The following is a 13932-nucleotide window of genomic DNA, read 5'->3' as shown; positions in this document are numbered from 1 at the left end:
CTTGAAAATGTGCAAACACAGCCATTCACTTCGGCTGCCGGCACCCACTACGCCATTTGCTGCTGTTTGAATTCAGCTCAGGACCTCACCCCCCCCCCCCCCCCCCGCTCCCCTCCTCCTCGCTCCCGCCCTAATATTCCTATAATACCCGTTGATTACTATATTCACGTTGTCTTTAATGCACGATACGGGTTTCTCTTCAGCTCCTCAATGAGAAGTGACACATGCACCGCGCAGCCCATGTGTGAGGAGAGCTCTGGGTGCAGAGATCTATTGACAGCACTCCGGCAAGGAGACAAAGCTGGAGTCTAGTGGAATCAGGCGCAGGCTTAATTAACACCATCTTAAATAGTCCAACAGGCACCGAGGACAAAGTTGAAGAAAGACTTTAAGGCTGAGTGCCCCTCGACAAGCTCTCCCCCCCCCCCCCTCGTGTCATTCAATATTTAATGCACCGCTTGCAATGCTACTACTGGTGCTCCTTTCTCAGCGAGTACATTATTTTTTCACGGTGCCCATGGCCAGGGAAAGCCCTTTAGGCAAAGAAAATCAAAATGTTTGTTGTTTTGGATGACTTATAACTCTTGTTGAACACAAGCGCTTCCAAGGAAGTCTAACAGGCGCAGCCTCCAAAGCAAACAACGGGACCCTTGTGACAGAGCCCCTCACAAAAAGCACATTGTGCGCCGGCCCATTCCCTTTCTCCGGGGCTAGATGGGTGCCTGTAGGAGAGGGAACGCCGCGATGCCATTTTACTTTTGAACTATTGTTTTTGAGTTATGCCATGTGCTCAAAAGGAGCGAAGGGGAGGCTGTTGCCAAGCTCCTGAGACAAACGAGTTGCCTTTCATTGAACTACCCCCGCGCTCCTCTACAAGGAGGTTTAAATGTCACCTCCATGTTTTTAATGGACACGGGGCTGCAGGGGCGACCCTTCAAAGCGCCTTCGTAATAAACGACCCTTATTAAATATGGCTCTGCCTGGGAAAATCACTTGGCAGAAGTGGGGGAGGGGGGCGCGCAGAGCTCGCCTTGCGAGAGACCTTGTGGGGAGTTGCCCCGGCTGCGCTCCGCGCTGGGAGGCAGAGAAAGCGGTGTCCCATTTTGAGTGCTTGGGTTTTGTGGAGGGAGAGGTCTGGGGTGTGTGGCGGGAGGGGGTTGTGCGCAGAGGGGAGAGAATCGTAATACAACCGCCTTTTCCTCCCCCAATTCCCAACCCTCCCCCCCCCCAAAAAAAAAGACGCTGAGTGAAAGGTTGGGGTGTTTTCCTCCTGACTTCTTTTTGTCTTTGGGAGAGTGGCGTCTGCAAGTCTGAGCTGGGAAGTTACTGATTTGCAGGCTGCATGTTAAGGCAGCCCATGTAAGTAATTTCTACGGGCATCCCAGCAAAGGAGAACAAATCGTTGACAAAGGCCAGCCCTTTCAATTCAGCAGCGTCGTTAGGGCAACCAAAAAGTATTCCTCCTATAATAAGTTCCACTTCAAAGGATTTCTCATTCAACGGTGACTGCTTCGCACTTTTATTAAGTCCGGGCTTTTTCACTTGGAGGAATCATCTGTTTGGTTATTTTTCATCGTGTTTATTTTTCACCATTCACTCAGTACTTGTATTAAATAAACAAAGAACAATCGCTCTGCAAATAAAAGTGCATAGGTGGGGGGGTGGGGGTGGCGAGAGAAGAAGAGCTCGGGATGGGGCTTTCTTCCCATGTATTTATTTGTTTATTTATTTAAGTTGCCCGCGATGGTGAGGGGCCTGCAAAAAGCACGAGATGGAAGCCAAAAAAATATGAGAGGTTCTGATGAAGTGAAAATTGACTGAACTAACACGGCATGAAACTAAAGGTCAATGCAACTGTATCTTAATAGAGTGTCTCGAATCGAGGTGGACTGTTTTGAATGCAGCCTGCTTTTGCTATCCGCATTGCCATAGCAATACTAACGCTCCATGTTGATGTACCATAAAAGCAGTAGTTTGAATTTCAAAGAACCTGCCTTTGAACTTCTCCCTGCCTGATTAGGCACTTGCGTTGTGTGTGATTGTGTGGCTGAGAGTGTGTTTGTGCGCGCGCGCGCGTGTGTGTGTGTGTGTGTTTATGCCACTATTTTGGGAAAGAAGGAGGGTGTAAGGCGCTCAGATCCTGCAGACATGGAGTGAGAGGGTTATAAAACGTGGGATCAGAATGAGTGTAGAAGGATACAACGTTCGTGTGGCTGAGCAGGATTGTACCAATTTGTGGCTGTTGATGTGTGTGTCTCTCCTGGAATACCCACTAGCCTTCCGGCGAAGGAGTACCTGAAATAGTCTCTTTGAGAAACTAGCAGACCATGTTTCCAACTGTATTGCCTTAGTAGCTCTGTGTGCACAAGGTGTAAGGAAAGCACTGGCTATGTCTCCCTTGGAAACAAAGCCTTATTCTCAAACCAAACTATCTGTGGCTGCGGTGACATTGCCACACATGTGCACACTCACGTGAGTGCGTACAAACTATCCCTCCGCCCCAAGACCTCAGCTGTATTGTACGTGGCTATCTAAGACACCCGCCCCTAGAACGTCTTGACATGTAATTTCCCACACTCACACGAATTTTCGGACTCTGTTAAAGTTTGGTATCACTGCCTTACCCCTCAAAGGACTGAAGAGCCCCTGCAAATAATAATGTGTGGTGAAATGTCTCACAGGGCTTAATACAAAGGTAGATGATTTAAACAGTGTTTGTTAGGAACACGTTTTGCCTAGAAAAGATGAAGTCTTTGATGATGGCCAACTTAGTGTCAATAAGTGGCTTTCTTTGAGACATATTCAGATGGGAACGTCTTGCTTGCCAATTGCCATAGAAATCTTAACACACCATGAAGATTGTCCAAGCGCCAAGCCTTCCGTTCTGGGCTAAATTACTTTGAAGTGGCGCAGGACGTGCACTGGTCAATTTTAACTCTATAGACTGGACAGAGAACACTAGGAGTGGGAGATTGTGCGTTTTAAAGCAGAAAATAAGAAGGGGAAACTTGTTTTATACTCTCTATACAAGATTCTGCTCATTGTCAGATATCTTTTATCTTTTATATTTCCCATGAATGATTCATGTCTTGGTGGCTTTGTGTTGCCCTCCTTTTCACAAGAAACTTCATTAGAGAGCTATAAGTTTTCCCATTGATTGGAGCTCTCATTTATGAGTGTTTTTCTGCTTCGTATGTTGGTTATTGTCATTTTGCTTGAAACAACTCTTTGCAACCTGTTTCACCTTTACCACATTTAACAAAACTGACTTAAAAAAAACACTATAACCTTTTGGTTAAATTGTTATTGACATTTTGACCAGTCATTTTCAAGTATTGGGACATCACATTCAAAATTCCTGAGCTAGCTTTAAAAAACAAACAAAAGCAGAAAAAAATCTTCAATAAATACAGATATATTACTTTACCTATGCGTTTTTGTATATTAGCTTTTTCTCTGTTTTCATTTTCTGCACAGATATATATCAATGATATATTTTATGCAGCTTGCAAGAAGCTTCTTTGACATGATCTCATAACATATTAATATATTAAATATGTTACATAAAATGTTATGAGATCATTTATATAACCCAGAATAATTTGCTGTAACTATTTTTTTTATGCCAGGATCGCTAACAGTTAAACTATTCGATACTCTACATGCATGGTTTCTCATGAGTGCCAGAAAGGTCCAGCCAGCTACAACAAAATAAACATTCATATTTTAAGTACTGGGATTGTCAATACTGTTAGTTTCATTAGCTGTCATTGCAGAAGCGAGATGTAATATAGCAAATAGTGATCTATCTGTCTATCCCCCTGCATGTAAACATATTAGTAAAATGTTTAACTGTTTCATTATTAGGAGCCAAATCTTGTAACTCTTCTCTATTCAAGCGATTAGCCCGATGGACTTCCGTGGAAACTACTCACGAAAGTAAATATAGCAGAAATGGATGCTGACTGATTGACGATGATGTTTACTATTAGAACCTCCCCATTACATACCTTATTTGTTGACTGAAAATCAAATCTAAATAACAAAAAGAAACATTCTTCACTTATATTTTTGTTGGAATAATCACAGTATGTCACATGACTAAGAAAAATATCCTGAGCATTTGTCTTACTGTTCTTCACAGGTGTATTATGACCTGAAGTACAAAAGCATCATTATCTATCTATTTATGTATCTATCTATTGTATGTGGGTACTTGGTCTCTAGCTATCTCTCATTTATCATTAAAGCACATGCAATACATAGAAAGAATACTTTTATTTATTTGCTTGATGATCATTCTTGCTTTCTTATGGTCGAGTTTACAGAGATGGAGGAGTTTTTTTTTTAGGAGGTATCGTGTCATAAAATGTATGGGCAAACGTGTGACCTTATGTGTGGCATAGTACATAAAAATAGTAGTATATCCCCCAGTTTCATATTTTAAAACCCCTATAATGTAGTAATGTATAGTGCAATCTATTATTGAAAAATTGTATAAATTAAACAATTCGTTATAAATCAGTAAGAAAATTATTTCTAACAAGATTGTATTACATAAATTATCCTTTAAAAGTCCATACCTTACTTTATTATGTTCTATTTATTTGAATGGGCTTTGAAAGTGAAAAAAGCAAATAAAATAAACTTTAAAAATTATTTTCTATTCAAGTTTTCTTGATTTTTAAAAGAATGTCTGTATCTTTAAATTCACCATAACAATATGAAGACAACGTTGAAAGGCTTCCAGATTGACAGCACCATGCACTGTACTAATAATATAATATCTCTATAAACTATATATATCATCACCACACACTGCACAGAAGACATGCAGGAAGAGCTTGTTTTCACATTACATTGTTCATTCAAGTAAGCTGAAAAATATAATGATTTTTTAAACAAACCACGGAATCATAAACAACAATCAATCACCAAAATTAATAATATAATTCTTTGGTGTGTTCTGTACTCTTCCAGAAAAGGATGATGTCCAAAAATAAATTAATTCAACTGTACAAAATAATAGCAGTCACATACAAGTTAGTAACAATGACAAGACTACATCAACCAGTCACAGCACACAAAACAAATTTCTACAAACCCTGTGGGAGGGAAGGCTACCTGTTTACATATTCAGGGTCTCTGAGGATAAATTAGTGCTCTTTAGTTTATTTGTATGATGTTTATGATGGACTAACATTCTGCATGTGAAATGTGTCGTACCAACCGCAAATAAATTGACTAAGAGTTATCGTCATAGTTCCCTGACCTTTTTCCTTAATAGCTTGACAGCTATGCCAAAGGTCATGTACTCATCAGTTTTTTTGCTCTAACTACAAACCTTTTACATTTTAATATTTGTGACAATTGTTTTCCTCTTTTAATGTAACTGGCCACTACACATGGTCATTTGAAGATTGCCTGGAGAGGGGGAAGAATGAATTCAACCATAGTTTTAGGTGTTGAAAAAAATGTTGAAAAAATATGTTTTCAAATATGTCTTCACAATAGTATAAAAGGAGATTGATCCGTCTAAAAATATCAGCTTTCACAAGTGTCACAGCTTCTCATATTTGAAGATTTTAAAGTAATAATGGCTCTGATGTCCAAAGCACTTTTGACCTATCAACACACTCCACTACACACATGGTCTGACATAGCAAGATGCAAGATCTTCTTTTTTCAACAAACTTTGCAAAAAGGGAACTGAATTCACTTTTGAATTTTGTGCGCTATTTTAAAAAAATCACAGTATCACAGTTGTCAGAGAGCAGCAGTTTTCTTTTATTCTCCTTTTTTTGTCTCAGGACTCATCATGATACAACATTGTGGAGAAATGTTAAGAGAAATGCTGCATCTTTTTTTTTCTTTTTAAAAACCCATTTTCACATTGTATACAGCTAAGGGATAAGGAAACAAACCTACGTATACAAAATACTGGATTTGGGGGAACCTAAGGACTCAGATTAAAAAACAAAAGTTACAAAAGATCTGAATTGAAAGAGGGAGAAAAAATTAAAAATGTGTAACCAGTCCACGAGGTGCTGGAAATTCAGCAGGTGGGGCTTGTTTACAATCAAGAAGCCATTGTGGAATTGGGGCCTAGATAGGCTGTTAAGAAGCCCCCAGAATGGTATCTGAAGTATATAAAAGCCACTCCAGGAAATGGAGAGGGTCCTATCAGCTGGCAGGATTCAGAATGGGCACTCTTCCTCTCTCTTTCTCTTTTTAGAAACATCGCAATGGCATTGGCAGTGTATGATCTTGACAAACTGATCTATCCATTGAGCTCCCTTGGCATCCTCCCTATACCTGCAAACATGCAACTTGATTCACTGAGATAGTTCAGCTTGGTAGGTTCATTTATTATTTTGGATATAAAAGGGTCCAAGTGTCTTTAATTAAATTAGTTACGTTTACAAACACCATAGGGTTTTATATACTGAATAAATAGCGGTGAGTCAACATGACGACAATTTTATGCCATCCATTTATTTCAAGCTTTGTGTCCGCACAGTTTGCATGGTCCAAGTACTCCCAAATCAGAAAGTTGGTGTTTTGCTTCTAGCGGATAGTTCTTGTATCAGAGTTTCTATAAGCCTCTTCATCTTCCGAGTCAGAGGATGTAACGTTGCTGGAAGGTGTATGAAGGTTATTAGAAGCCCCACTGGCCTGACAGACGTACCACTCATTGAGGTTGGTGACCTGAGGGGAAAGATTGGCAGAGCGGCCCCTGGATGAGTCCTGGGCAGGAGACAGGGGAGCACCTAGGGGGGTTCCTACAGACTGGTAGCCGTGAGATCCAGGGGTAGGGGAAAGCGGTGGAGACTTGCAGTGTATCTTCATGTGCTTTCTTAAAGAGCTGGGATGCGTGTAAGATTTATCACAGCCTCTGACTTTGCAGTAATATGGCTTATCACTCGTGTGGACGTGGGAGTGTTTCTTTCTGTCACTGCTGTTGGCAAACTTCCTGTCGCAGCCATCAAATTCGCATTTAAAAGGCTTCTCTCCTAGAATTGAAAACATTAATAATTATCTTTTGGGGGAGAAATCCCAAATCTTGGCCATTTACATTTCAGATCCAAGCCATGGTTAGTTTGAAAAGAAACAAACAACAACACTAAGTGGAACATTTCACAGCTCTTATAAAACACGGTCCCCATGGAAAAATTCACTGCCAATCGTTTCTGTGCTCGTCATCAGGAGACTCATGATATGGTTGGGAAATAAGGTTACACCTGCCTGAGAGTTCAAACTGCGCTGGTGTCACATGAATAATATTTTGTAAACTGTGAAAATTAACTATGATTTTTCAAAAAGGCTCAGAACCATGAAGTGTTTACTTTTTCATGCACAATTTTTTTCTTGAAAATGAAAAATTGAAACGATGCGTTTAACAAACTACCCCCATCAATTCATTTGTCATCGAAGGCTGGCTTTGTCTATAGACTGGCATGTCTCGTCCTAATCCCTTCATAATAGTCTATGCTATATGGAGAATCTTTCCTTTTCAGAAATAAGAACAACACCTGTTTAAGTGCACCACCGTGACGTCGGGATTTTTGCAGGCCATATTTTAAATGTAGAACAATATCTATTCACCTTTATTCACAACCTGCACGTTAGTGACAACAATATACTGTAATAGCAATAGACAGTAATAAAGACAACAGTGGACTGCTATTACGGTATCTATTTACCTGAGGCTAATTTGTGTCTAAAAATCTATAGCAAATCTATTTTAATAGCTTTACGCATTGCTTAACAGTTAAAGTGGTTGTGAAAATCAGCCTCAGGCCTTTTTTGTTTGGCATACCTTTAAGTTGCACCGGGTCCTGTAATACAATACTTTGGTTCATGTGTGTTTTGCTACATATTGCTGTGCTCCAGATAAACTCTTTCCCATAGTTCTTGAATCAGGGATGTGTAAATGCCTATTATTGAAATAACAGGGAAAAATGTGCCATATCATTTTATTACAAATGGGATATAATTGAGAAGAGTAACTTTTCTTCTTTGTCATATTGCACGTGAATCTGATATATCTAAAATGCATAACACCATTTATCGCAAACATTTATTTTTAAAATCCTGAAGTTTTATGCCGTACGATATCTGATGCATACTTTTGAACACATTTTGTTCTAAATTTTCAAAAATAACAGTGTGCTGTAACCCCTACAATAGAACCACTTCGAGCTGTATTGAAGAAAACCTTATTGGTCACTACTCTTTGTATAGTTAATCTTACAGTAAAATATCACTTGAGGACAAGGAAGCACGCTTTTGATAATTGTCTGGTCCTTTTTTTGCTAACGCGATACAAACATTTCTTTCTATGTTCTAATTCCAAATCAAGTTACTCGGTTTGAAATGGTTCACATACATTTGCGCTTAGTCACAACTATCAGAACATGTCTAGTTCCACACAAAATAAACACTATTATCTCTCTCCTCCCCCACAAATTATGTTGATTAAGAAATCCAATCTGGTACTTTTAAAATGCAGTTTTCGTATACACATAAACGCCCGCGCACTCCCACCTCCCACCGAAAAGGATCTCACTACACGGATGAAGTCACTCTCTCTGTTCATTCTATCTGACATATAGCGAATCTATTGGGAAAATTTGGCTACATTTGTACTGTTTGACAAAAATATTAGATTTATAGATCATATTATAATTTTGTACTCCGAATAGTTTTAAGAAAAGCTATTTGACAGATAAACTGATTTGTATTATTCGCCTCAGACACGGGGATTGTTATTAAAAATTGGTTCCATCAGTGTTTCAAAAAAGAAAATGGTTCTTTTCGGGACACCTAGATTGCAGGGATCAAATTTCACAAAATTACAAACAAGAAAGATCCTGAGTTATATTTGGTACTCTGACGAAGCTTTTACGTCAGAGTTTAACCATTTGCAGATTGTTCCCGTTTAATATTGCTAGCTGGAAAGGATTTAAAGATACACAAGGGCATCTTTTCAAAGTTCTTCCGTGAATTAAAAAAATATGAAAACATTTATTTATTGCCAAACAGTGATACTGCTAAACATTTTCCTGTTGAGGGTCCACATTTTTAAGCCATATGTTCCATTAACATTATGAAGCAAACATCTTCGGGGATCAATAAAATATTTTGTTTGCAATAATGGATTAGTTACACTTTACAGTGCTAAACTATTAGACCGAAATAGTTTGTGATCATATTGTCCAGCGGAGCTTAAGAAGGGGGAAAACAATTCAAATTATAGATAAATTTCTCTTGTCCGGGGAGCTGTAAAAAAACGGTCAAAATCCAGTAATAATTAAACATAACATTATTATGGGTTATTTTAAACAATGACACCGAAAATTAATAATCTGTAAATCCTTCAAGCGCTTTGTGCATTGCCGAATGAGAGCTACATGGTAAAATACAATTATCTGATCTTTTCTTTTGACTTTCAGATTTGGGTCTTGCAAACATGGAAACAGCTATTCTGTGCAGACCTGTGTGCGCACGCGAGGAGATGGGCCTCCTAGCACAGAGCAGCCTAGCCCGAGGAATACCCTAAAAACGACCCCTTTCTCCTTCCCTGGGCCGGGCTGCCAGCGGGCTGGAGGGACGCTTTTCTTTCGCGGCTGCAGCCCGGAAGGGGCAACTTGTCTGTTGCATCCTTCTCCTTCAGTTCCCGAAGGCTGCTGGTCTGCAATGGCCTCCAGTGGCTTGTCGTGTATATGTGTGTCAGTGTGTCTCTGGGCTCGCTATGTGTGTCAGCTTCTCCCGCTCGCGCTCTCTCCGCGTCCCGTGTGTGCCAGTATCTGAACTGCTCGCTCGCGCGTTCTGTCTCCAGAGCTCTGCACGTGGGGCTCGGGAGCTCTTTGCGTGTGTGTGTGTGTGTGTGTGTGTGTGTGTGTGTGTGTGTGTGTGTGTTTAGTAGGGAAGCATTTACATCGCGCTCTCCGTGCGTGCCTCTCTCCGTGCACGTGTATAGCGGTGTGCATTTGTGTCGAGCCAGCGCCGCGGATCTCGGTAGCTGTATTTATTTACAGCTGCTCGCCACTCTGCAGAGACCCGTCTCTCTGTGTGTATTTGCTACCTCTGGATGCGCGTGCGAGAGCTGCTGTACCTCCCCGTGGGCATCTCCGCAGCCTGGAGTGCCCAGGGAGCCCGCGTGTTGCCCACTCTGCTTGTGTGTCTCCGGACGCACCTCTAGAACTGCACTTTATCTGCCTCTGGCTGTCCCTCTGCCCTGCATCGGCGGCCACTAGCCAGAGAAGCTTAGGGTTTGAAGGCCCTCTTTCTCCAGCCGTGGCCCGCTTGCCCCAAGAAAGCGCCTCACCCTTGGGTTGCACAGCAAGGGAGAGCTGCCCCCGAAAACCGTCCCTTGCTTTGTAAGCAGGATGCCCAAGCGGGAGTTAAACCCAGCGGATCGCGGGCAACCGCGAGAGCCGGTCCTGGCCGCAAGCCCCCAAACTCCGTTGGCGCTGCTGTGTTTTGTGCCTTGTCAATGTGACTAGAGCTGCTCCCGCCCGGGAGAAGTTGAGAGCAGCGGTAGGAAGGGGAACGCGCTTCCCGAGCCATAAATCTGAGCTCCCTTTTAATTGCAAAAGGGGAAACGTGCTCTGTGGGCTGCCCTTTGTTGTTGTTTAGGGTTTCTTTTTACAAAGATAAATGAATAAGCCCGCTCCGCTCTCCCTCCCGGCCTCCCCACTCGCACTCCAGCCTTCTGCTCCCGGGGCCGGAAAGAGGAGAAGGCTCCCGAGTTGCAAATCATATTTTTAGAATTTGGCACCGTTCCCTTTTCATGTGCGGGGGGGCATCCCCAGCGCCTCGCCCGGTGACAAGGACCAGGAGATAGTGGGGCTCGATAAGTGTCGTGTTTAAGTTTTGTTCTCCGAATCCTGGCGGCAGCTGGATACGGCTACGTTACAAAACCACGGTAGGGAAACCAGATCCTCGGAAATGCCTCCAGCATTACACTCGGCCCGCAATGCCATTAGCAAAAAGCTGTCAGCATGCCTGCAGAAGCAAGCCTTCCAGGCTCCGAACTGAACGGCCTGGGCAGCGAGGGCCGGGAGTCCTCCTCTCTCTGAGCGTTAAGTCTGGGCTCTTGTCCGACATATTCTGTAGATAAAATCTATGATCCTTTCAGCCACGGGCCATTTGGCTTTACATTGGAACAACACGTTGCCCGCTTTTCTCTTTGCAGCAACATACAATAAATCAAGAAAGCAATTATGTAAACTCCATTTCCTTAAGTATCCTCCAAGGAATAATATTTGTCTGCAACTATAAATCCCAGCTTCGTTCATTTTCCTCTGAGGGTTTTTTTTTTACCTAAACCAAAATGTCTATGTGTAAACCAAAACAAGTCCCGTAAACAATCCCCCTCCCCCAACGAGGGACCCAGTCTAACGGGACACTTCCCAGAATCTGAAGGGTTTAACTTATGCGTCTTCTCAAAATCACAGCCTAGGCTGTGACTAGGTAAAGGCGGCTTTGAAGCTTCCTCCTCAAAACTACAGTAAGAAACTTCCTTAAACACACACACACACACACACACACACACACACACACACACACACACACACCCCATCAACAAATCCACAACAAATGTTACTTATCTTGGAACCTTCAAGCGATCAGCGTTCTCTAGGGGAACTACCAAGAGCCCAGGTCTTTTCATTGCACCTAGCAAAGGCTTTTGCTTAATTTAAAGAGGAACTGCGTCCCCCGTAACCCTCCCCCTCCCAGCCCGCTTCCACTGAAACTCGGCCTGGGACAAGCCTCCCGTGCGTCCTCCGGCTGAGACTCTGGCTGGGGCAAGCCTCCCTCCTCCCTTCAGAAGCGCAGAAACCGAAGCACCACCCGGGATTTTCGGGTGGGGTGGGGTTTGGTCTGGAGTGGAAGATTTCCTTCCTCCCTCCCTCCCCCTCGCGTATTCCACGAGAGAAAGCGGGGCCTGTCGACGGGGCTGGCTCTTCTCCTCCTTCCTGGTGTGCTGGTTCCCGGGCCCTGCCTAATTTCCTAGCTCTACGTGTTTCTCGATTGGAGGTGTTTGCTGCAGGTTCCGGGTTTGGCTGTGCGGTGTGTGTGCGCGCGGGAGACACTGTGTGTGTGTGTGTGTGTGCGCGCCCTGTGTGCTACTGAATTACTTATTCATGAAAAAAGTCACATGTTTGAATGTCCGCGTGATGAGAGGAGGAAAAAAAAAAACAACAAACCAGGCGAGGGAGGGAGAGAGCGAGCGAGGCGGCGGGGGATACCCACCTGTATGAGTGCGCTTGTGAATCTTGAGGTTCTCGGATCGGGCGAAGACCTTGCCGCAGCCGGGGAAGGGGCAGGGGAAGGGCTTTTCCCCGGTGTGCACGCGGATGTGGTTGATCAGTTTGTACTTGGCCTTGAAAGGTTTCCCTTCCCGCGGACACTCCTCCCAGTAGCACACGTGGCTGCTCTGCTCCGGCCCGCCGACGTGCTCCACGGTGACATGGTTCACCAGCTCGTGCATGGTGCTGAAAGTTTTCGAGCAGGGCTTGCGGGCGGCGCCGGCCGGTGGCGGCGGGTCCTGGTCGATCCACTTGCAGATGAGCTCCTGCTTGATGGGCTGCCGCATGTAGCGCAGGAAGGCCGCCGCCGCCGCCCCCGGGTGGTGGTGCGGGGCCGGGGGGTGCCCGTGGCCGGCCGCCGCCAGGTTGACGTTCAAGCCCAGGGCGCCGTAGCCGTGCAGCGAGGAGGCGGCCCCGTAGGGCTCGGCCCGGCCGTACAGCTCGGCGGCCGCCAGCCCCAGGCGCATCTGGCCGTTCAGCGGGTGGTGGCCGCCGGGGGGCGGCTGCTCGTGCAGCGCCGGGAAGACCGGGTGGGCCGCGGCCGCGTCCGACGGGCCGTAGGTGCCGGCGGCGGAGATGAACACGCCGTGGGGGTGCGGGTGGGGCGAGCTGGCCGCGGGGTGCGGCTCCCCCAGAGCCCCGTGCATGGCCGCGGCGGCGGGCAGCTCCCTCCGCAGGATGAAGTCCCTGGAGCTGCTGGAGCCGGCGCTGCTGGCGGCGTAGGGCGCGGGGTGAGCCGCGCCGGCCGGGTAGCTGCTGACCGCGGCGGCGGTGCCGCTCTGGGCGGCCGGAGAGGCAAAGGCGGCCGCTGTCTGAGCCTCGGGATGCGCCGCGAGAGGCTGCGAGGGGCTGAGTTTGAGGACGCTCGCTTGGGCCATGTGCTCGGGTCCGAATGGCGTGAGGGCCACGCCGGGGTCACTGCCCAGCTCCCCGGGGTGGAGGTGAGCGGCGGGGTGGGAGTGGACGTGAGGGCTCCCCAGCCCCGGGAAGCCTGTCATAGTCTGATGAGGATGGGGCTGAGCCGCTGCCAAATCCGCTAATCTCAGTGTCGGGTTCCTCTTGCTCAAAGGGGGCTCCATAACTACACACGCCAGCCCATCTACACTCACTGTTGTTATTTTTTTCCCTCTGCCCGCCTTCAAAAACATGTATATATTAAGCGGCTCTTTAACTTCTTTTGTCTCCGGCTCCGAACTCCGCTTATTCCTTTCCCCACTCTGTCCTCCAGCGATTGGCAGAGCGCTCACCACATTTCAGCGGCACAGTGGGAACCAGAGTTTGGAAATGGCACGGGTGGGATTGGAGGGAGCCGAGTGATTGGCAGAGGCCAGGGCAGCGCGATTGGCTCCCTTTCAGGCCGGCGGCTCAGCGGGGACCCGCCCTTACGCGCGAGCCCCCTCTGCTTGCTTTCCCAAAGTTGGGCTGGCCGAAAGTTCGCGCTGAACCGGCGAGTGCCAGCCGGCGTGCCAAAGCCGAGCGACTCATGCCGGTTACTCGCCTCGTAGTAATCAGGCCCCGGGATCAAACACGCTCTCTCACACACTTACTCAGTCACGGGACGCTGGGCTTCCCAGCCATTCCAGGAAAAAGATTTTTACAACTTAAAAAAAAAAAA

At 45.5% G+C, this 13932-nt stretch overlaps 1 protein-coding gene across 1 annotated transcript; it reads right to left on the bottom strand.

Annotated features, from left to right (window-relative positions):
* Nucleotides 1-6474: 6474 nt before the first annotated feature.
* Nucleotides 6475-13577, bottom strand: ZIC5 (Zic family zinc finger 5). The gene is made up of 2 exons (XM_014573319.3): nt 12262-13577; nt 6475-7013 (listed from the first exon to the last, which is right to left on the bottom strand). The coding sequence occupies exons 1-2, from the start codon at nt 13463-13465 to the stop codon at nt 6568-6570; spliced, it is 1650 nt and encodes a 549-aa protein (XP_014428805.3). The 5' UTR covers nt 13466-13577; the 3' UTR covers nt 6475-6567.
* Between the last annotated feature and the right edge of the window lie 355 nt (nt 13578-13932).

This window comes from Pelodiscus sinensis, chromosome 1 (assembly GCF_049634645.1).
Source record: "Pelodiscus sinensis isolate JC-2024 chromosome 1, ASM4963464v1, whole genome shotgun sequence".
Lineage (NCBI taxonomy): Eukaryota > Metazoa > Chordata > Testudines > Trionychidae > Pelodiscus > Pelodiscus sinensis.
This window is presented reverse-complemented; position numbering and strand designations above follow the sequence as displayed.

Coding starts and splice junctions, on each gene's coding strand:
- ZIC5 (XM_014573319.3), bottom strand. CDS start 13,465: ATGTTTTTGAAGGCGGGCAGAGGGAAAAAAATAACAACAGTGAGTGTA. Junction 7,014..12,261: donor TCACAAGCGCACTCATACAG/GTGGGTATCCCC, acceptor TTTCAATTCTAG/GAGAGAAGCCTTTTAAATGC.